At 42.6% G+C, this 22,078-nt stretch overlaps 2 protein-coding genes across 2 annotated transcripts in view; both read right to left on the reverse strand.

The window, feature by feature from the left end:
• Positions 1 to 11,761, reverse strand: part of LOC138198205 (myosin-10-like) — a 58,294-nt gene extending 46,533 nt beyond the window's left edge. Inside the window, 3 exon segments of the mRNA XM_069149481.1 lie at positions 3,192 to 3,348; positions 9,584 to 9,961; positions 11,571 to 11,761. Coding sequence (XP_069005582.1) covers positions 3,192 to 3,348; positions 9,584 to 9,928 — 502 coding nt within the window. The 5' untranslated portion in view covers positions 9,929 to 9,961; positions 11,571 to 11,761.
• A 599-nt stretch (positions 11,762 to 12,360) lies between these two features.
• Positions 12,361 to 22,070, reverse strand: ddx47 (DEAD (Asp-Glu-Ala-Asp) box polypeptide 47). The gene is made up of 12 exons (XM_069149477.1): positions 21,922 to 22,070; positions 21,623 to 21,716; positions 18,461 to 18,649; positions 18,287 to 18,358; positions 17,431 to 17,549; positions 16,528 to 16,599; positions 15,343 to 15,459; positions 15,041 to 15,187; positions 14,566 to 14,703; positions 14,394 to 14,464; positions 14,054 to 14,183; positions 12,361 to 12,772 (listed from the first exon to the last, which is right to left on the reverse strand). Exons 1-12 carry the CDS (start codon positions 22,051 to 22,053, stop codon positions 12,560 to 12,562), a joined length of 1,494 nt encoding a protein of 497 aa, XP_069005578.1. The 5' UTR covers positions 22,054 to 22,070; the 3' UTR covers positions 12,361 to 12,559.
• Between the last annotated feature and the right edge of the window lie 8 nt (positions 22,071 to 22,078).

Here is a 22,078-nt window from a genome sequence, read left to right on the forward strand (position 1 = left end):
ACATGGGTCAGAAACAGACTGGAAATAAATTAACACAAATACAAAGCCATACACAGGGAATCTGTCATGAACTGAGCTTTGTGCTCTGACAACCTGGGAGATGATGGAAGGGAAAATGGGGGCACAATGTTGTCAGTCAGGCAGAGGCCTTACCATGGCAACCCTGGCTGTATCCTGACATGTGGAGTGATGAGAAGGTGGACATTCCACACACTTGTCTTTCTCTCTTTTCCGATCAAAGGACAAGAAGGAAGGAACAAAGCAAACCGAGCTGCTGCAGAGTTTCCAGCAGAGCTGCGGTTTGTATTTTTCAGGTTAAGTGAAAGGCGACCAAAATGCCTTGAAGGATGTGGGGAATTTTCCCCCTCAGTGTCTTCCAAGCCAGAACATTCTGGTTGAAAGAAAGAAAGAAAAAAAAAAAAAAGGAAAGTGCAGGACTGAACAAACTAGTAAGTAAAGCAGAAAACAGGGTGGAAATGAGGGAAGCCAGCTGCTCTACTCACTGAGAGAAGAAAGAAATCAATTATAAAACAGTAGGAGATCCCAAATAGTTTGCAATGGCTTTGGAGCATTACAAGATGCAACCTGAACAACACAGGGGCCACATTAACAAGACTGAAGGAGACTCAAGTCAATAACACGTACAAAAGCCGTCACTGCGGCCGGTGAAAAATACTGTCACTCACCAAGTGACACCTCTATTCGAGATCCCAGGGGGAAGTTATTTTGGTCGCACACACAGATACACACACACAGGTATCCATGGTGACGTACCCCTGCTCAGAAGAGCTAAGCAGCGGCAACGGCCTGCTCGGACAACTATGACAACGATGACTCCGCTTGTAAAATTTAGCACAGCATAGTATGGAAAGCTTGCAGAGTGATGACCTCATTCCACCGGCTGCTTTGCCCCGCCTGGTGCGAGGGGTCCGAAAGAATGAACATGGAAAAGGGGGTCACAGTAAAGAATGGTGGCACAAGAGCGGTGCCCTATATCCAGACAAACATCTCACATAGTGATAATAGGATGGTTGGAGTGTGTGTAATTCTTTGTGTTTGTGGTTCTACTTAAAGCTATATTTAGAGTAAGGAACACATGGCGAGCAGAGGAAGAGGAATTAAATAACCCAGAACAACTCAGGCTTTAATCTCCACACGAGGCACATTAAAAAAAAGTCCTGAATCACACATTAAAAATCAATGATCATGATCCATGTTCTGATCCCGTTCAGCCCAGGACTCCAGGTCTGATAGCTGTGTGGAGATCCAACCTGCTGAGAGCTGAGGCCCCAGAGCAGCCTGAGGACATGTAATGATAGGGAGCCTAGAGCATATCAATCAGACACACAAACCTTGGAGCTTTACAGCTGCAGCAGCGGAGGTCCGGCAGACGATCAGTGGCAATGTCACATCAAGGCTGAAGTATACGAAAACACTGGCAAACATGCTATTTAAAAAAATGCAATCTCTCAGATGCGAAAGAACATTCAAGAGAAACAAAAGGGAGAGAATAAGGCTGCTGTTCAATGGCTGATAGTGATGTCACACAGCAGACGGGCTAAAGCTGTCTAAACACTGATAGACTCTGATAAAGGTTCTACTTATCAAAGCGGGTTTTTACATCAGAGATTCAAAAACAATTAGTTGGTATCTGAAGTGGGTCACAGTCCTGTTTCTTGTGGGTCTTATTTTTTTTTATAATCATGCTCACATGAGGACATTTTTAAAATTCACACAGCGAGGTGCAGACTGGTGCGGCCTTCAACACAAGTCCATCAAACAAGTTGCACAACTCCAATGTAACATGCTCCATTAACAGTTTAGGCTATTTTACTTTCATCAGGGTGGATGATTTGTGATGGGCTCCTGCTCCACCGTTAACTGCTAGAAGTTTGAATATGCAACAGCTGCAACCCAAGGCATGAAACAACTATGTGTGCAGGATGAATACAAATCTACACGATCACTTCAGCCGGCCCAGTTAATGGCAACCTGAAGACTGATGTTGGCTGAATCTGCTCTCTCTTTCCCCCTCTTTTTTCAGTTTTGTTTTTACTTTCTCTATAAATCCCTCGGTCACAGGGTATCAGCTCTTGCAGGCGAGCCTCTCACCACCAACGCTATTAGGAGCTTAAGATCTCACCCGCACCACGTGCAGCACACAAAATACAGATAAAGGATGTTGTCCCTCTCTGCTGTACAATACGCTAAAAGGTAGATATATCCATAAAGTGAGGAGATAAACTATTCAGAAACAGACATTCATTTTTCAAACTGAAAAAAAAAAAGGATTTAAGAGTATCTCTGTGAAAATGTCTTTGTAAAAGCTCAATCTGAGTGTGAAAAGGCTGAATAAGAACTACACAAATATATATCTCTTAAAAAAAAAATGCAGAATAAAATTGATATTCTGTCCTAAATTGAATTTAGCTGGTGGTAAAAAGGCTGCAGTGGTTTCAAAAACAAATCAGTTCTTGGTTTGTAGAAATAACAGCACACAGAGCCAGAAAGTTATGTAAGGACACCACTGGCCAATAATATTGAGAGTAGGCTTAGTATGAACAATGTAATTTAACACTTCAATCCCAAATCCTTTCCCCAGTGTTTGCAGCATTAAAGATTGTGTTAAACAGCCTCAAATTATCAGGCAATTATCGATCAACCACTGGTGACGCAACTGGAAAACCTGCCAGGTAGTTAATCGCCCACTTGACCCCCTCCACGACAGGAGACATAATCAGTGACGTCACATCCTCTCTGACCTTGTGACCTTTCACACACTTTACTCAATTCTTCACATGCACTAATCTGCTGCGCTATGCAGGCAAACCTCATGCTGCCAGCGAGTGAGCTAAAGTCCAAGCCAGGAGAGACCAAAATACAAACACGCCCGCTTAAAAAATAATCAGCTGCAGCTTCCAGGTTTACCTAATGATACCTGTTTACAAAACTAAAGTAGTTAACCAGTCTGTGGCAGCAATGTCCCTTCACCCAATCAGTGTTCTCTGATGACAACTGATTAATTACTTGTTTTTGTGTCTGTAAATCCATTTATATGACATCGTAAAACACTACGACTCATATTGGGGACAAACATGACACGTGACATTTTCATATTCTTGTAGACGAATGCCAAAAGTGATAGCAAACGCGCTTTATATAAGCAGTTTGAAGGGTGAGTTCTGTCATACCTTGAAGCATGCAGCGGTATGCCGACTCCGAGATGGCATAAATGTGTGGAGGCATCTCATGCCTCTTCTTCCCTCTGTACATCTCGATGATGTTCTCTGAATAGATGGGCAGGTTCTTGTAGGGGTTGATGACCACACAGAAAAGGCCAGAGTACGTCTGTAATGACAGAGACAAAACAAAAGGGAGTGAATATATAGTAAGGGGCAAAGTGATGCTGCAGCTCAAAATTAGAAACACAATACTTTTAAGTTATATTAATACATATTGAATGTATCATGGCTATTCCTCCAAATCTTTTTGAAAAGCGCAAACAAAGTCTCAGTTGAACTGTGAATGGATACGAACACAATCTGTTAAACATCAATGGCTTTTAGATTAAAAGGAGCGTGCACATTTTTTGGTTTATAAATCATCTGGCCTGCATTGTATCAGTGCAGCAAGACATGTCATTACCCACTTTTTAGGAGCTTACGTCACCATAGCTGGCACGCAACGCAGTGATAGACACAGAGCAGACTGTTGAGAGTGTCAGACAGATCTGTGTGGAGAGTGTCAGACCGATTTGAGGGAATGGTGACCAAATGGAACGTTGAACAGACATTTGTCTTTATGAAGCAACAAAAGACCTCCAATAGTCCTAATTGGAGCCATTAAATCTAAAACAGCTCGATGTGATGAGTATAAAAAGAGTTTATGAATATAATAAAGACTCGTGTCACAGGAAATAGCCTGTCCTGCAAATATTTAGCCTACTTTCTGACTTGTGGTGATTCGTTTGGCTATGCAATTAGCCTGACAATCTCTCCCCACAGAGCGTGTGTGGTACGAAGGCTTCTCAGCTATGCTGTGGGCTGAACTGACCAGGCAGCGAGGCAGCCAGGAATGAGTGAGAGGCCCCGGTGGGGCGATGGGCTTGCTTTCATTCTGCAGATGCTATAGCGGCGCTGCATTCCCCCTATAGATGATATAGAGACTACTGCTCACCAGTAGTATGACCTTCATCACTGGCATGTTAGGAACACAGGGGCCTATGCCAATGCACACCGTTGTGTGCCTCTGTAGCTTACAGCACATACCTACAGACTGCAAAGCTTACCTAAAAGTACAAGAGAGTCTTAATAATATTGGAAGTAAGCGAGTCAACTAATACATTTGTAACAGAACAATAAAAGGACATATATAATGTGTTTGATGGGTGTCCCTAGAATTAGAGGCAACAGGATCTGGAAAAGAAAATTGAATCCATTAAAGGTTTTGTAATAAAGTTGAAATTATTTTCAATGCTAGGCTGCACTTTTGACTGCCAACATGGCAGTTAGAAAAAAATACTTATTCCTTTCGAGCTGTTGTCTGTAATAACCTCTGTTTTAAAGAGTTTGAATTATTTCATGGGTTATTTATTCTGCTACTCCTGCTGCCGATATATGGCATCAATTCATTCTCAATTCAACTTTGTTTGAAGTGTAAAATCACCATGAAACATGGTCTCAAAACACTTTACAATCACAAAACAACACAGCAAGAAAAAAAAAGAAAAGATTAAAAACATCAATGTTTAAAAAAAAAAAAAAAAAAAAGTAGTAGTAACCTGGGTCAATAGCAGCATGACTAGGGCATGGTTCAGGGTCACCTGAGCCAGCCCTAACTATAAGGTTTATCAAAAAATAACATTAAATTTAATCTTAAAACTGGAGAGGGTGTCCGCCCCCTCAACCCGAACTGGGAGCTGGTTCCACAGGAGAGGAGCCTGAAAGCTGAGGGTTCTACCTCTCATTATACTTTTGAAAAACTCTAGGAACAATAAGAAGGCCAGCAGGCTGAGAGCAGAGCTCTCTGTTGGGATGATAGGGGTCAATAAGCGCATTGAGATAAAATGGAGCTTGAAGCGTGAAGAGCTTTGTAAATCATCACACCATAATATAACACAACCAAAGGGAAATTATGTCATAGTCAGAAAAGCTATGTTCTAAAATGATCTTTTCATATCCAAGCATCAAACAGCTTGTCATCCACTTCATAATTAAAACTATATTCAAGGCCGAGTAAGGCACTGGGACGTGAGTGACTCAGCAGCCGTAGGTTCACAAAGGGGCTCCAGAGAGCAGACGGTGTACTGTATCCGTTACGTAACAGCTCAGTTCGGGCCATCAGTCAGCACTGAGCAACTGATGCTATACTGCTGATACAGACAAAGACAGAGAAAAAAAAAAAGAAGGTGGTGAAGGAGAAGGGAGGCCGACAGAAATGAAGAGTGGAGCAATGATCCAGCTGACGGAGCTCCCTCAGGTCCAATCCAATGAAGCAGCAGAGGTGTAACAAACACTGAACCGTGTTCTCAGCCTTTCTGTAAATTGCTCCTGTCCGCAGGGGTAGAAATTCTAACTCTCCACTCTCCTTTTTCGAGGCTAATGAAAAATTAATTCCCCCTTATCTGACAACTAGAGCTGCTATAAATAGGGAGTCTGTTCTGTTCTCTCGATTCGGTTCTGCAGCACGCAGCACTGAGGCAGCTGGTGTGACTGCGGAGAGATACCTGGACTGACACCAACACGGTTCAAGGGGGCATTTCATTTGCTGTGTCATGTCACTGTATGCACGTTTTACGAGGGTAAAACTGGACATCACATAGTCTGTCTGATCTTGAACAGAGTTTAAATTGTGCATCTGTTTTAGGTTTTATTTCTATTGATTGGCAGTGAAACATATTTTGATCTCTAAAAATACAAACTGCCTGCATTTGACTGACTTTTATTGAGGACAAAGTTGGAAGTCCCTCAATAATCCCTGAATTTTTACAACCAACTGGAAAAAGAAATCCTCAAAATCACTTTAGATGCTTCCTGATCCTGCAAGATCAATTCTGTATAAAAAAAAAAAAAACATTTACCACGACTGCTGCCAGCTAGCAGAGCATACAACACTGCCTGCCAAACAGCCATGCTTGGCCCGTTCTGCGAAAGAGAAGGTAATATTTCCACTGTGAAATCAGATCCAGGGGAGGGGATGCTGTGGCCTAGTAACAGCTGAGCAACATATAGGGAACAGCAGACACAACAGCCGACCCCATCTGCCACCTCTGATCAGTCAGGCAGCATGCCTACGCTGACAGACCGTTCTCCACTCCAGAGGAAGGAAAGGCCACTCTGGGTGCAGACGCTGCCTCGGTGCTATTTACCTGTGGATAGGAGACTTTGGCCATTCCCCCTGACAGTGTGCCACTCTGCTGATTTCATAACAAAGCTAACAAATACTTGAGAGTTTGGCCTTTGTAATATGATCAGTGTGCTGACATACATGGTATCAAATCACTTTTAACAGCAGGACAAGTGAATGAATTTTGAATGAGTTTTAGAGCAGGTTAGCCAATGACTTAAAATGTAGACCTTTAACAATTCAGCATGAATCAGTGGCATTACATGTTCAGAGTACAGAGCACTTCTGTAAAAAAAACATAGAGATATGAAAAGCTAACGGAATATCAAATAAGCACAATCAAAGTATGGCAACGGGTTACATCATAGCCTGCAGGAAGAGTCCACATATGACTTTGACTCAAACATAAAAACACTCTTTCTGTGGATGAGCATGAGTCTGTAGTTTTGCTCATCTGTGCTGCTTTACCTGTTGCCTTGCAGCAAATTAGAAAACAGAACAAGGTTTGAAGAGATAAATTGAAGGGAGGGAGGAAGGAAGGAAGGAAGGAAGGAAGGAAGGAAGGAAAGAAAGAAAGAAAGAAAGAAAGAAAGAAAGAAAGAAAGAAAGAAAGAAAGAAAGTCCATGTCATTATTCTCCAGGACAAGAAAGTGAGGAAGGAGGCAGAGGGAGTGTGGGAAAGGGAATAGAGTTGGTGAGGACAGGACAGACACTGAGCAGCAGCAGGACTGGAGTGGGCGTCAGGAGACGGACGGACGGCCGGTCTTTTTGCCATGGAAGAATGCTGAGGCTTTCTGACAGCTGAGGCTTATCTAACAACACAAAGGCCTGCTTGTAGCCCCGCTAGCATGGCGTTGCCTAGTGTGTAGCACTGCGAGTAGCCTGTGACTCACCACCTTACAAACTGAAAGCTGCTACAATAAATGAGTTGGCCAATCAGGCTCGCTGACTTCACACGGATGAAGCCGTCAAATGGGTAAAGAGCCACACAGAGCCAGCGAAGGGTAGAAAACTAACACGTAGGACCAGGGACCACTAAAGGTTGTGCGAAGACCATCAACAGGGCAGAGCAAGCGCAGGATCACACCTTTACTAATATCATCAGAAAGTTGTTTGAGTAACAAGAAGTAAGCTTTTCCTCTTCATAGTGACCTTAATATATGTGTGCAGGGCTTGAAAGGAAAGCTGATCTGCTGACTCATCTCGTTCAGCAGGTGCTCGGTCTACTCCTCCACATTAACATGAATTTTCAAAGGTTTAACAATGGAAGGTGCTTCAGCTATCAAGGTTTGTTCTCAAGCCAATTAAGCAACAAAACATTATTATTACTCACTACCTTACAGATAGAAAGCCGTTAGAATAATCAAAGGTATTTTACATAGTGCTAAACTCTACGTCATACATTAGGTTTTTTTTTTTTTTTTTTTTTTGTCGGAAAGTCGATTTTGATTAAAATCCTCAAATCTACCGGGCCTGATTCTAAAAATGTACCTCAAAGTTTTTCTAAGTACAAAAAGGCAAAGAGTATAAAAGCCCTTTATTATCTGAAAGTGAGTGAGCGAGCTCCAGACTACAGTAAACATGTTACGTAAAGCAGAACGTAAAGATGATTTTATAGGTTTACAATAAGAATTGGTATGGACCGGCCTTAACGTTCAGCAGACTTTTGCATATCTATAATAATGATTGATATATAAAAGTCTTCTCAATGACCTCGACTAAGAGTACAGCCTGGGGGAGGTTTCATATTATGTCTGCGGTGGATGCAGCAGAGGTCTGGGGGGGGTTAGTCAAATACGCTAGAAAAAGTTGAGAATGTTAAGGGGGGTTTCTTCTTCTGAAAGCGAGCTGAATGGGGAAAATTCTCCTCCTGATAGAAAACCAACACATGTTTTCAATTTCTCTCAGGCAAGGGGACAATTAACAAGATCCAAAGCCAATTCTGAACCAAGGAACAAGCAGAGACCATGACACTGGTATTAGAGAGAAACTGAAGAGGAACGTAGCGGAGAGCTTCCTTCAGTGGAATGACATGGAAATTCAAGCCATATGGCAAATGGACTGAGATGTTTTCTTCCATTTCACTGCTGACAAATGTGTCGCATTAAAGTACAAGTAGTTATTGACTTCATCAGAGAGTCAGCAGCAGTGATTTGTCATGAGAAGGATAATTGATAAGTGCAACAATTTTTGCCTTGCAGTCCCTGAACTGGAGTCTCTCAGGTGAAAACTAACCCACTTTCTATTCCTGGAAAACATGTCACTAAATGGGTCGAGATCACAAGAACAACATCACAGAGCAGCTCGATCCGCAGCGAAGTTAGATTATGGGGACAGAAGCGATGCAGTGAAACAGACCACTGCAAACTTTGCCCATGAACATTTTTAATTTGTAACAGAAACAAATTAAGAGATTAGACAAAAAAAAACAAAACTCAACAGGTAACTTTAAAGATGTGAACATGTTTGTTTTGGATTTTGATTGGATGGAGAAAATCAAAAAAATGTTACACTGATAGATGTCTTGTGATTTGGGTAATCTGCTTATCAATTTGAAACATTTAGTGCCAAACAGCATCTCTAAAAATATGAAACATGTACACGACATCAGGATTTTGAAGCTTAAGGAAAAAGGTAACCAAGTTATTCTCTATTCCTTTACACTTGGAGCCAAATGTGTTTAGTTTTACTCGGTGGGGCTTCCACAGAAGAGACACAGGGGTCTACCCATCTCTGTGATCAAACAGGGCCACCAGTCGGAGAACGAAACAAGACAAACAAACTGAAAGCAGCAGTGTTTATGGAAGAGGTCGGCCTTCAGCTGAGGTGAGAGAATAGCCATGGGGGGAGGTAACAATCTGTAACCCAGAGGCACTGGGGAGAGATCTGGCAATGGTTAAAAGACAAGGGAGATCTGTCAGTCATCCTGTGTGTGTGTGTGTGTATGTGTGTGTGTGTGTGTGTGTGTGTGTGTGTGTGTGTGTGTGTGTGTGTGTGTGTGTGTGTGTTCAGGAGTCATTCAGAATAGACTGATCAAAATCTCATTTTCACAGATGAGTGCAAAAGACAGATGACTAAAAATTAAACACCTGCATGCATACAAGCAAGAACCAGCCTGATAAATTCACTCTACTGCTGTGCCAACCAGTGGATCTTTTGAGTTTTTAAGGTTAATCATTCCCCTGTGTGGCAAGTACTAACATTTTTTAAAAAGCAGCTGTATGTCAAAGTCACTCACATATATAAGTCCAGAGTAGTAGCGGTCCTTCAGGTTGTGCAGCACAGACGCCTCATTCAGGCAGGTGAGCTCAGCCATGTCCTCCACCTTGCTAAACTTGGGCGGGTTCATCTTCTGGATGTCGTCCTTGTTGATCACCACCTTCCTGCCATTCTCCGCCAGCTCCACCAGCACCTCATCGCCGCGCTCTTCCCGGATGCCGGCCGCCTCGAAGCCATGGCGCTCAGAGGGGACCCACACCAGCTTCTTGGCCGTCCAGTCGGCCTGCGTGGCTGGGTTGTAAACCACAGCCCGGTCCACAAACAGGTACCTCTCCGGGTCCTCTTGCCCACTCCGATGAGACATCTTACCTGGGATTTACCAGAGCAACGAGGCCACCTACAACAGACAAGGGGTGAAAGGATTAGTCGCTTAGACATTACCTGTAGTCTAATGCTCCCGTTTACATCCCGCCCTGTGTGATCAATACAGACCCAATGGAGGATAATTGATCATGATTAGAGTGTCAACTAATAATTTTGCATATTTAGCATTTTCATTTTCAACACTATATTCATGCAAATGTTCTTATACAAACATGTTTACATATACAGCAACAAACTAGCCAAAACATCCTCAGGGCATGTTGAAATTAAGAGTGCTCCATTATTTCACACAGTTTGGATGAACCATATTGCAAAGTTTACTCATTTCTCCTCTTCCTCATCTGTTAGACTGATACATATCACAAAAGCAGTAAACGGTCTCCAGATCAATGTTTTCCTTTCTGTATATATGTGACTCTTTCAAAAGCAAAAGTTTTTCATATTTGAAGATGTATGATCTTTTGGCATACAGGAGACTCGTATGGCATTATTATACTTTCACTTTTGGCAATTCAGGGTCTTTTGGGTACAGCTCTAAAATAAACAACCCTGAATCCACTGGAATGTCTTGAGAGGTAATCTTTTCTATTGCTTTTTAAGCTCTTCCCATAAAGATTCGATCCTACTACATTGCAAAACACAATGAAACAGTGTCCCCTTCAACGCAATGCAAATGTCGGGGATATTACTATAACGTTACATTACATTTCATTTAGCCGACGCTTTTATCGACTTACAATAGTGTTCATTTAAACATCATTTAATATGCTATTAACTGTAAATATTTAATAACCAGACGATGACGAACCAGATAATAAACAGTCACAGTCAGTCAGAGTAATAGAGGACATGAATGAAAAGCTCGTAGCTGGTGTTACACAGGCCGCGGAGAGGAGGCGATACCGTCAGTTCAGAGCACGACAATGACATAAAAGTTGGACTACATTTTTTTTTGTTTTTTCTAGGGGTCTGGTAGTCTGCGGAACAATAATACGCATACTGCGCAGGCTGCAACACGCACAGCAGGTTACACCGGACAGAGCGAGGTGCTGAACGCAACACATATCAAGTCCCTCTTCTTGTTCATAAAATAATCCCCTTTCACAAATAATTGTGTTGTTTAACAAACCGCGACTACGAAGTGTACATTTTAGGGTAACAAACCTGCGCCGCTGACAGGGCTAGCTCGTGTAAAGTAGGAATAATGCGCCATGATATCATAAATAAAAAAAGGAAAACAACACGCTTGGTGGAGGAACCAACGTTTGGATAAACAACAACAAATAACGTCAGCTTCGGAGGGAAATCTTTTTTTCTTTTTTTTCGTTGTTTAATCCATAGAAAACTGTTCTCTTATAACAGCGTAAACGTTATCTCATTAACATTTACCTGCGTATAAAGATGTAAGCAAGGTGCACTACAGATATAATTATGTCAAAAGGTCCGCTCTGAACTCCCTACCTGACTAATTACTGTAGTTAAACTAAGTTTCGAGAGCGACCTCCATCCTCTTCATCATGGAGATGGAGACTGACCCGTTCATTCACTGTCATACCCCCACCCCCCACCCCCCGACGCGCACCATCACCCGCCGTCCTCGCGGTTATCAACAACAAACTCACCCGGTGTTGTCAGCGAAGCAGCGGTCAGATCCTGTTCACCGAGCGGTCCGATCTCCCCCTGATGCAAACCGTGTGCGCGACTGGCTGCTCCACACGGGTGAAGTGCAGGCATGTATTTGGGCTCCGACGTGCACCGCAGGCGAAGTGCTGCCACTACACCGAGGCCCCTCCTAAACCCAGCACACTTGACCACCGCCGCCGCCTACGATGGACGTAGGAACTGATCATGCAAGATCAATACAGCGCGCCGTCACACTCCTCCTGGATGCTTCACCCGAGAGGAGAGGAGATGAGAGGTTGTGCGTGCTGATGCCCGTCAGGATGTTTTCTGACTTATTAAGAAGGACTATAATGGGCATTTTGTTGGGACATTCTACTGCGGTGGACGCCTCTTTAAATCTATCCCAGAAATATCTAGGCTTTGCACACACCCAATGGATGGCGGCCTGGAGACAATTGGGCTCGAACTTTGCGGCCTTTCTCTTCCCTTCTCCATCATTGGCTGGAAAAAAAACAACAAAAAAAAACCCACCAATTTGCTGCAAACTAATGTCATGTATTAAAAAGTAATCGCTATTGCAACTGTTGCTTTCTTACATGAGAAAAAGCCTCAAAAATAATTTTGATCTGTCATCTTCTGATATCTCAGATCTTCTAACAAAATATCTCTATTCACAAAGAAAGTCAGTACCCATACCCCCGCTGTGAAATGAAACGCATCCCTATTGTGTCCGAAAGCAGCAGCATTTATGTTCAACAGTTATCATTCAATCAAACATCGAATCAAACAGAACTTTTACAGTGGTGTTTTATTACAAATGGATTTACCTCGTACAGCAGTAAGAAAAGCACGTTTTCTGTAATTAAATAGTCTTTTGCGTCCATTCTAAAGAGTTGAAAACCTGCCATCACAATAATCACGTTTTACATGAGAAACAGGAAAGGCATTGTATGTTGTTGTTATGTACAGTCCGTTAATGTGAGACACTTCAGCGGCCTCCCCTCCAGGCTGCTCCGCCCCGTTTCTTCACTCCTCCACCTCGCGATCCTCCTCTACCTCCCGATCCTCCTCTACCTCCCGATCCTCCTCCACCTGCCGATCCTCCTCTAACTTTCTTCCTCACGCCGCTCGCTTGTTCGGTGTCATCCTCGTCTCCGTCTCCTCTGGGCCTTTTCCTTTTCTCGCCTTGTTCCTTCATTTCCTGAGGTAGACAGTCATTATGTTCTTAATGTTTATTGGGATGGGGTTCTTCGTAATACACGTACATAATCATATCGTTGCTTCTTTAGAGACATGCTTTATGACCCTTTTTCAGACATCCTCAAATGAACCCAAAACAAAATAGGTGGTGTTTCTACTATTCTATAGAAAACTACACAAATGTGGATTTTCTTGTATTTATTTCAAACAAACTGTCCGCGTTAAAGTTGGATTAGTCAAATTTCAACCATTTAACCTTTACTTTTTTAATCTATTATTGCAATCATTTTCTATGATAGCTATATTCTAACCATTTATACAATACTTTTAACTATTTTAACTATTTATCCACTATTTTCAAAAAACTATTTACATTTAATATTTACTATTATCTATTTTAATTATTTGTCCAATAGTGTTAAGTATTTTGCATGTTTATTAACTGTTGGAACAATTTAAGTGGTTTTATGTTACTTTAAGAAATGTTTTTTAAACAATTAACCCTGACTCCTAGATTACTTTTTAGTTGTACCACAAAATGCATTACCACTGATAGCCACAAGGGGCTGGCTCTGAAAAAAATCTTAGGTTTCCATAGACTCCCATTCAAAAAGTGACTCTCAAAATACAGGGACAAGTGCTTATTATTTTTTCATTAGTTAAATTCCCTCCTGATCAGTATGCTGGTGGTCATTTTTAAATGCCGTCGCTTGACGTCAACCATAATTATATATTTTTTGTTTAGTGAAATCTAAATTACCATTTTGAAGAATGTGTGAGTGATTTGAAGAGTAAACCTCACATTTTTTGAGATTGTATACAGAGGTAGTCTGCATACAGCTAAAACATGTAAGTTTCAGTACAAAGATGTAAGTGCATTTTGAGATAATACTAATTGATGGGTTTGGTTTGACAAAAAGTGTCGATACAAAATTGTTTTACCTTTCCCTTTTGCACACAACATGGTTGTACAAGTTGGAGATAATGTATCTGAAACACGTTGACAAAAGTAATCATCTAGTCGGGATGCTGGGCTCTCTCCGCTCTCTCCCCATGAACTCTAAACTTTTGCACTGTGGACCCATGTCTATGTTGTCTATGTTGTCTATGTCGTCTGTTTTATTGTTTTTTGTTGTTGTTGCACATTTGTGCTTTTCTTGTTTTGTCTTTTTACTTGCACACAGTGGGACTGTGAGAGACGTTTTTTCAATCAATCTGTATGTCTGTATGTCGTATAGCGGATTGACGTGAAAGAAGTTGAAGTATAGCAAAGATGACGTACCAGCCTGGCGAATCTCTGGGCCTCGCTCACCCTCTCCACCAGCATCATCACTTCATCTTCTTGGGTCGGAAAGGCAGGAAGTTTCTTCCCAATTAAGCTTTCGATTCGCTGGAAAAGCTCCACATCATACCTTGGATAAGATAAGACGTGTGTTCATTTACTACAGACAACTTGTTTACTTAGAGCACAAACTTTAAAAAAAAAAAAAAAAGGAAGCAACCAAGCATCATTACGTTAACATTCAGAAAAATTAGTACTTCACTTATGAAAATCAGAATGGTTAAAACATGGATCCACTCAAACATCAAATGACTGGTGAAAATAAACAGGTTTTACTCACTGAGTGACAAAAGTGATGGATTTCCCGGCTCGTCCTGCTCTGGCTGTTCGTCCAACTCTGTGGATGTAGTCCTATGAGGACAGACAAATCCGGGGGTCCTTATAAATCACACCAATGAAACAAATAAAAGCATTAAATACTCCAACAAAAGTGAGTATTAGTACTGCAGTACCTTGGAGTGGGTGGGGATGTCGTAGTTGATGACACAGTCTACGTGAGGGATGTCCAGGCCTCTGGATGCCACGTCAGTTGCCAGCAGCACCGACCGAGACTTTGACTTGAACTTGTTCAGAGCTCCAAGACGTTTATTCTGACCGACGGAGTGGAGGATCCAGATAGTGAATACCACATGAAACATACATGGAAAATCTATGTATTTACATTTTATTACCTCAAATATATTATGGAATAGAGTAAGCAGCTAAATTTTCAAACACAGTGAAAAGAGAGAAACAGATCATGCAACACCTGCTTGTGGAGCAGTGAGCCTTTTCCATCAGTTAATTATAGCTCAGTATAAAATGTTATTGTGAATGCGAACGTCTCCTGCTAAGAGCTCAGGAGACACATGTTGACACTCCTGTGTTTGTGTGAGGAAAGCCTGAGAGGTAGAGACGGTGTGTGTGTGTGGTCCTTTGAAGCTCTACCTGACTCATCTGTCCATGTAGAGGGACTGCGGTGATGCCCAGATTCCTTAACAACAGCGCCACCCGCTGGGCATTGTTACATGTGCTGCAGAAAATGATAAAGGAGTTGCCGGCCAGCTCGTTCAGGATGGACACAAGGTAACAGTCCTGCCACAAAACAAACACAGAAGCACAAACCTGTGATTTTGAATTCTAACATATCAAATACAAACACCCTTACAAGGTTATTGTGTTACTCTGGCAGACAGTCTGCAGGATACGGTGAAAGATATTACAACATAAAGCTAACGCGCGTGCCCTACCTTGTACTTGGATGGTATGAAGACGTAGTATTGCTGCAATTTTTCGACTGTAGAGTATTTGGTGGATACCGCACACTTTACAGGATCTTTCAGAGCGGCTCTCTGGAGTTTCTGGACCTGGAAACAAAAGAAAGAATGTCAGTGGAGGAGAATAACTCAAATCACATACTTATGTACCTCCTCTTGCTATTTTGAGTGCATAAGTGCACTCACACGAACAAGTATGGCAACATACCCTGCACTTAAAGTACCTGGATGGTGTACTTAAACTAGGCCTGTCACAGTCATGATCACCTGATGCAGATTACTTCAGCTGATTGCAATCATTTTGGATCATCGTTAGAATTATTTCCATTAATCTCCCTAAAAACAGCTGGCTGAAACTAACAGAAATGTCATTAACAGCACTATTTCCACCATTTGAGGTTTGACTGGCAGTCTTTTGATGATGTCATTTCACTGCATCCCCTTCTGCTGCAATTTTAAGTAACGTCAGTGGAAAATAAACACCACCAACTGTTTATCTCGAGGCATTTAACCTCCTACTTTTATCCGACTGACATGAGCATCAGTGATTTAGCTGCAAAGTCAAACACCACAGCACAGCTGTGGGGACGATTTGAAACAAACAGGACAAAAGAAAAGAACAGGACAGAAAAGACAATTAAATAGTTCATCGCATTTCTTTGTATGACAGTTAATCGTCAACAAATATTTCATGATTGCGACAGCCCTACTCATAATGGTCAAAAAGACAAGTATGAAACTCTGGACACTCATCACCCTACACGGTTGCCATCTTTGCTACAAATCGGCCAAGATGGGACCACCGACCTAAAACTGGTGAAATTGGCAGCAGAGGAAGCTGCAGCTGTTGAGGCAAACACTGCATTATGCAAACATAGTTGTACACATCAATACAGTGCGTTTTTCACTAAGGACTAGTATACTTTTGTCAGACAGATGACATCAGTATTTGTTTAGTGTGTGTGAAACAGGGGGCAGAAAAACCTGTTAGTTTTTCAGTAAAATGACCAAAACTGGCAGATAGGAACTTATTCCTGATAACCTGCAGCACTAGTAACCAGAAACACAGAACAAACCAGGACAACAAGCACTGCCATTCACATGCTGTATCAACCAGGCCGTAATGAAAGCACTCAGTACTGATGAGCGTTTTTCTACCTTTTTGGTCATGGTGGCAGAGAACAGGAAGGTGCGTCTTTCTCTGGGAATCACCTTCAAGATTTTATCCACCTGGAGAAACAAAGAAAACATTCTCAGACCCACACAAGTAATTTGTGTGTTTATATGAACTAGGGGGAAACTGGCACACTGAATTCAGCCTAGACAGAGTTAATGCAAGCTTGGCTGTTTGACATCTTGATGACTGCATGTACTTATTCTATTTATTTATTCGTTTATTTGACGGGGACAGTGCACATTAATAAAGCATTGCTGTAAATGCCCCACAGTAAACAAAGAGGCTATTTTAATCTGTAGTCCCTCCACAGGTTTTACAAAATCACCCTTAAAAAGTTTTTTAGGAATGCACACCACTACCAATAATACGGAGAACAACATTAAAGTTAATAAATATTCAATATTAAATCATATTAAATAAAGTTATTTGGTAGTTCATTGTTAGGTACAATTTCAGACATGCAACTCAAGAGTCTCACAATACAAAACATGCGAAACAATAAAATGAGAGAGGTTATTAGAAATATGGACTAAATAGTACATTGTGCAGCAGCACAAGTTAGACACAAACTAAAACATGTGAAGCAGAAGCCCAATATAAGAAACGTGCACAGAATAAAAAAAATACATATATCTATCTGACATTATATAAGCAAACCACAAAATAGACATGCATACAGATACATGAGGGCAGACTTGCAACCGCAGGATAGCAACAGATTACAGCAGAGAGACTTAGGACAGTAAAGTGAAATTGACAGTGGAGAGTACTCGTACACCTTTTCTTGAAATGAGCTCTCAATAAACTGCATGTATTGAGCTCTCTCATATTTACTGGGATAGAATACATTCTAGTGCAGCTGAAAACTGATGCCGACGACCCACCTCAGTCTCGAAGTCCATGTTGAGGATTCTGTCTGCTTCGTCCATGACCAGGAACTTCAGGGCTCGTAGGGAGAAGCCCTTTGTGTTCTCCATGTGGTCTATCAACCGACCAGGTGTAGCTGGAAACGCATAGGATTAACTTGTTTTAAATGAATGCCAAAATGATCAGCAGAGTAAATACATGGAAAAATATGATTAGGGGGATGATGAAGTAATACTGCTCTAATTTCTGTGGTTACTGTACAATTTCTGATTCGATAGAAACTGTCTTCATAAGGAAATGAGTAATTCTATGTTTTACATTCATGATTTTTCCCAGTTATCTCCAATCATTTTTCATTTCAGTAAAAAATGAATACTTGTGATGGAAGTCTGACGCTGGTTTAAAGCCCAGGACCGACTTGATACTCAAACAGAGAAAGAGTGACAAGTGTAAAGATGTGAAGCCAGTCCCTCTCTGAGCTCCTTTATTCCCAAATCCATTTAATATTGTCCCCAAGAATGTTCTACATTTCCAGATATTAAATATCATCCTTGAAACACCAAATTGTCTCCCTCTCTTGCCGCAACAGATCTTGCCTTATAGCAACAGAGTTCAGGAGGAGATAGTGGCCTCATGAGCTACGGATACATGATGAGAGACTTTTACTTGCTTTAGTTACTCGTCAGATTAATGGGCACTTATATTATGGGTAAATTGAATATAGGACATTATTTGTACAGATATTTAATTCAATGAAAATGTACAGATAAAGTACAAAAGTCAGCCATTACAACACGAGCAGTTTTACACCCCACATATACTGACTTTAAATGATTAAAAAACTGCTGAGTGTTGTAGTAATTTTGTTCTTACCGATAACAATGTGTGGTTTCTTAGCCAGCACCAGGGACTGGGACATCATATCGATTCCACCGACTATTACAGCTGCAACAGAAGTGAGACAAGTTGTAAGTACAGTGCCACTAAAAAAAAATAAAAAATCTTCTGCGTCACAAAAATACCAGCCAGCCTACGAGGAACACGTACCACATTTAACACCAATGCTGGAACCCAGAGCTTCAAACTGCTCGGAGATCTGAAAGGCCAACTCCCTGGTGGGGGTGAGGACGAGCGTGTGAAGCCTCTGGGGAGACGCCAGCAGTGACTGGAGGATCGGCAGTGCGAAGGCCCCGGTCTTTCCCGAGCCAGTCTCTGCCAGGCCGATAACATCCTTCCCTGTGGTTCAAGGAAACGATACATACAGATAGAGAAGTTAAGTCGTATTCATCAGAAGCGAGTTACCACATACTTTAACTCAAATAATGTATTTAGGAACAATATATAGGGAATTGTGTACTCTTAGAAAACTTTTATTTTATCGACTCTCTACTTTTGGTTTTTGACAAGTATAGTTCACCTGTTACTTTGATGGTTAAACCTGGAAGAGTTACAGCAAAATTCTTGAACATCAAAAAGCCTTATTGACAGATGTACAACATTTTTTTTAAATTATCCAGCACACTATTGATTACAAAATCAAAACAAAATATGATACATTGTTATATAGTGAATCCAAACATGCAAAAAGTACAGAAACAGATTTATCTCCACGGCAGTCAGCAACAACATCACAATGCTGTTTAAATGTCAGTGTGTCAGTGACAGCTAGGTGGGTAGGTAGGTAGTTACTTTATTAATCCCCAAGGGGAATTTTTTTTTCGCTACAGCAGCATACAGGAAGCAATAAGATAATAATAGAATAAAAAGCAATAAAATAGCAGTAAAAAAAATATTAAATATAAAATGCACACAGACAACAGTGTTATTGTTGTGTGATGGATTTTGCCGGAGGTGAGTTATTGTACAGTCTTATTGCGGTCGGCAGGAATGATCTCCTGTATCTATCCTTGTGACAGCGGAGCTGGAGGAGTCTTTTGGAGAAAATGCTCCGCTGTCCCTGCAGCAGGTGGTGGAGAGGGTGGTCAGGATTATAATAGTTTGTTCAGTGTCCTCCTCTCCACCACCTTTTCCAGACTGTCCAGTTTGCAGCCGATGATGGAGCCGGCCTTCTTAACCACTTTGTTAAGTCTGTTGGTGTCGCCGGCTCCAATGCTGCTCCCCCAGCAGACCACAGTGAAGTACAATGCACTGGCCACAACAGATGGTAGAACATCTCCAACATCTCGCTGCACACATTGAAGGATCGAAGTTTCCTCAAGAAAAAGAGTCGACTCATCCCCTTCTTGTAGACAGCGTTGATGTTGGTCTTCCAGTTCAGTCTGTTGCCATGGAGACACCAGGTACTTGTACTCCTCCACCATGTCCTCCTCCTCTCCCAGAACTCTCAGCGGTTTTGGAGCCGTCGTCTTCCTCCTGAAGTCGACCACCATCTCTCTGGTCTTGGCCACGTTCAGGAGCAGGTGATTTCTTCCCACCCACTCCACAAAGTCCTCCACTACTGCCCTGTACTCATCCCCCCATCCATCCCTTATACACCCGACCACTGCAGAGTCATCAGAGAACTTCTGCAGATGGCAGGACTCTGAGTTGTACTGGAAGTCAGTGGTGTATAAGGTGAACAGGAAGGGGGACAGAACAGTTCCCTGTGGAGCTCCAGTACCACTGACCACCGTATCAGACAGCACACTGCCCAGACGGACAAACTGTGGTCTGCCTGTCAGGTAGTCAGTGATCCAGGAGACGGTGGACGCGTCCACCCCCACCACCCGCAGCTTCTCACTCAGCAGCAGTGGTTGGATGGTGTTAAATGCATTGGAGAAATCAAAGAAAGTGATTCTCACAGAGTCACCGGTTCCGTCCAGGTGAGACTGAGCTCGTTGCAGCAGGTAGATGAGGGCGTCGTCCACTCCCACATGAGGCTGGTACGCAAATTGCAGCGGGTCCAGAGAAGATTTCACCAGCGGCCTGAGGTGGGCCAAGACCAGCCTCTCCAGCACTTTCATCACATGAGATGTGAGGGCAACCGGTCGGTAGTCGTTGAGGCCGGATGGAGTTGTCTTCGTCGGTACAGGAACCATGTAGGACGTCTTCCACAGCACCGGGACTTCCTCCTGCTTCAGGCTCAGGTTGAAGAGGTGTTGTAGGACCTCAGCCAGCTGGACGGCGCAGGTCTTCAGGACCCCGGGGCTGATGCCGTCAGGCCCTGCAGCCTTGCGCTGGTGGATTCTCTCCAGCTGTCTCCTAACCTGGCCAGTCATCACAGAGAGGGGGGTGGGGTGGGTCATGGTGTCGATGGAGGAAGAGCCCTTTGAGATTGAGGGCTCTGTGTCTATGCAGCTCACGTTGTTCTGCTGGAGTTTGGCCTCCAGCTTCCTCCTGTAGGAGTCCTTGCACTCTCTCATCTTCTCCTTCAGGTGGCGCTGCACTCTCCTGAGCTTGTCCCTGTCCCCAGACCTGAAGGCTGCTTTCTTCTTATTAAGAAGAACCTTCAGGTCACTGGTGATCCACGGCTTATTGTTGGGGAAGCATTTTACAGTCCGGGATGGTACGGTGGTGTGTTCACAGAATTTGATGTATTCTGTGATACAGTCCGTCATGCTGTTGATGTCCTCCCCATGTGGTCCACACAGCACATCCCAGTCCGTGGACTCAAAGCAGTCCTGCAGGGCGTCTTTAGCCTCCTGTGTCCACCTCCTCACAGTCCTGGTGGTCACAGGCTGCCTCTGCACCAGGGGAACATACTTGGGAGTCAGCAGGACCAGGTTGTGATCCGACCTACCGAGGGGGGGAAGGGCAGGAGCACTGTATGCATCCATGGCATTAGCATACAGTAGGTTCAGCTAGAAGGGGACTCGGAGAGCGCAGCAGACCTTCATCAAAGCCAAATAATCCGGTCTTTATGATATGCAAATCTGCAACTGGATATATTTACAAAACTATGAGAATGATTTCAAAATACAGCTTCTGTACATCTGAAGCCTCACAGCTCAGCTGTTGTCGTGGTTCCCGGTTCTGTATTATGATGTAAAGTACACATAGCTGTACTTTAATGAAGTAACATTTGAATGCAGTACTTATATACAGATATTTTCACTTCTACTTCAGTAAAAACAACTGTACGTTGTTTTTTTGTTTTGTTTTGGTAAGCGCATACGGGCTGCACATAAAACAACGTGTCATTGAAGGCATCTTTAATGAGATCATCTGATAAAATAAAATAACTAACTAGAACAGTTCGTGATGTCTCACCTTGCAGAGCGACTGGTATGGCCTCCACCTGAATCTTTGTTGGGCTCTTCCATCCCAGCTGATCACAAGCCTCACAGAGAACCTCAGTCACGCCCTGTCGGAAGACCAAGTCAGGGAGAAATCTTTATAACACGATGATAATGTCGTGCTCCCAAGTTTGCAGCATTTCTTCAAACTCTTGACTTATTACCAGAAGACATAGTGATGTTTACAGAAGATGCGAGCTGAGTTTAGCGAACGGAAACAGCTTTGCCGCTGCGTGTTTATGTTGCTAAAACACCGTCTCTACTTAAACTTACCAAATCCTTGAAGGTCTTCACGGCCTCATCTTGTGTGCCGCTATTAACGTGATCGTTATTATCGTCACTACTCGAACCATCGAGTGTTTCGGCTCCGTTTGGCTTCACGCTCTCCTCGCAGTCGTCCGCCATGCTTTTCGCCCCAACGTGTCCTCAG

The sequence above is a fragment of the Embiotoca jacksoni genome, unplaced genomic scaffold, assembly GCF_022577435.1.
Source record: "Embiotoca jacksoni isolate LCO1_2020_lvr unplaced genomic scaffold, fEmbJac1.0.p SCAF_15, whole genome shotgun sequence".
NCBI lineage: Eukaryota > Metazoa > Chordata > Actinopteri > Embiotocidae > Embiotoca > Embiotoca jacksoni.

Bases quoted from the DNA above. Each gene is read 5' to 3' on its own strand.
- ddx47 (XM_069149477.1), bottom strand. From the start codon at position 22,053: ATGGCGGACGACTGCGAGGAGAGCGTGAAGCCAAACGGAGCCGAAACA. The intron at 18,650-21,622 runs GTGAGACATCAC...CTTGAACCACAG, and splicing joins CATACCAGTCGCTCTGCAAG to GGAAGGATGTTATCGGCCTG. The intron at 16,600-17,430 runs GTGGGTCGTCGG...TTGTTTCTCCAG, and splicing joins ACATGGACTTCGAGACTGAG to GTGGATAAAATCTTGAAGGT.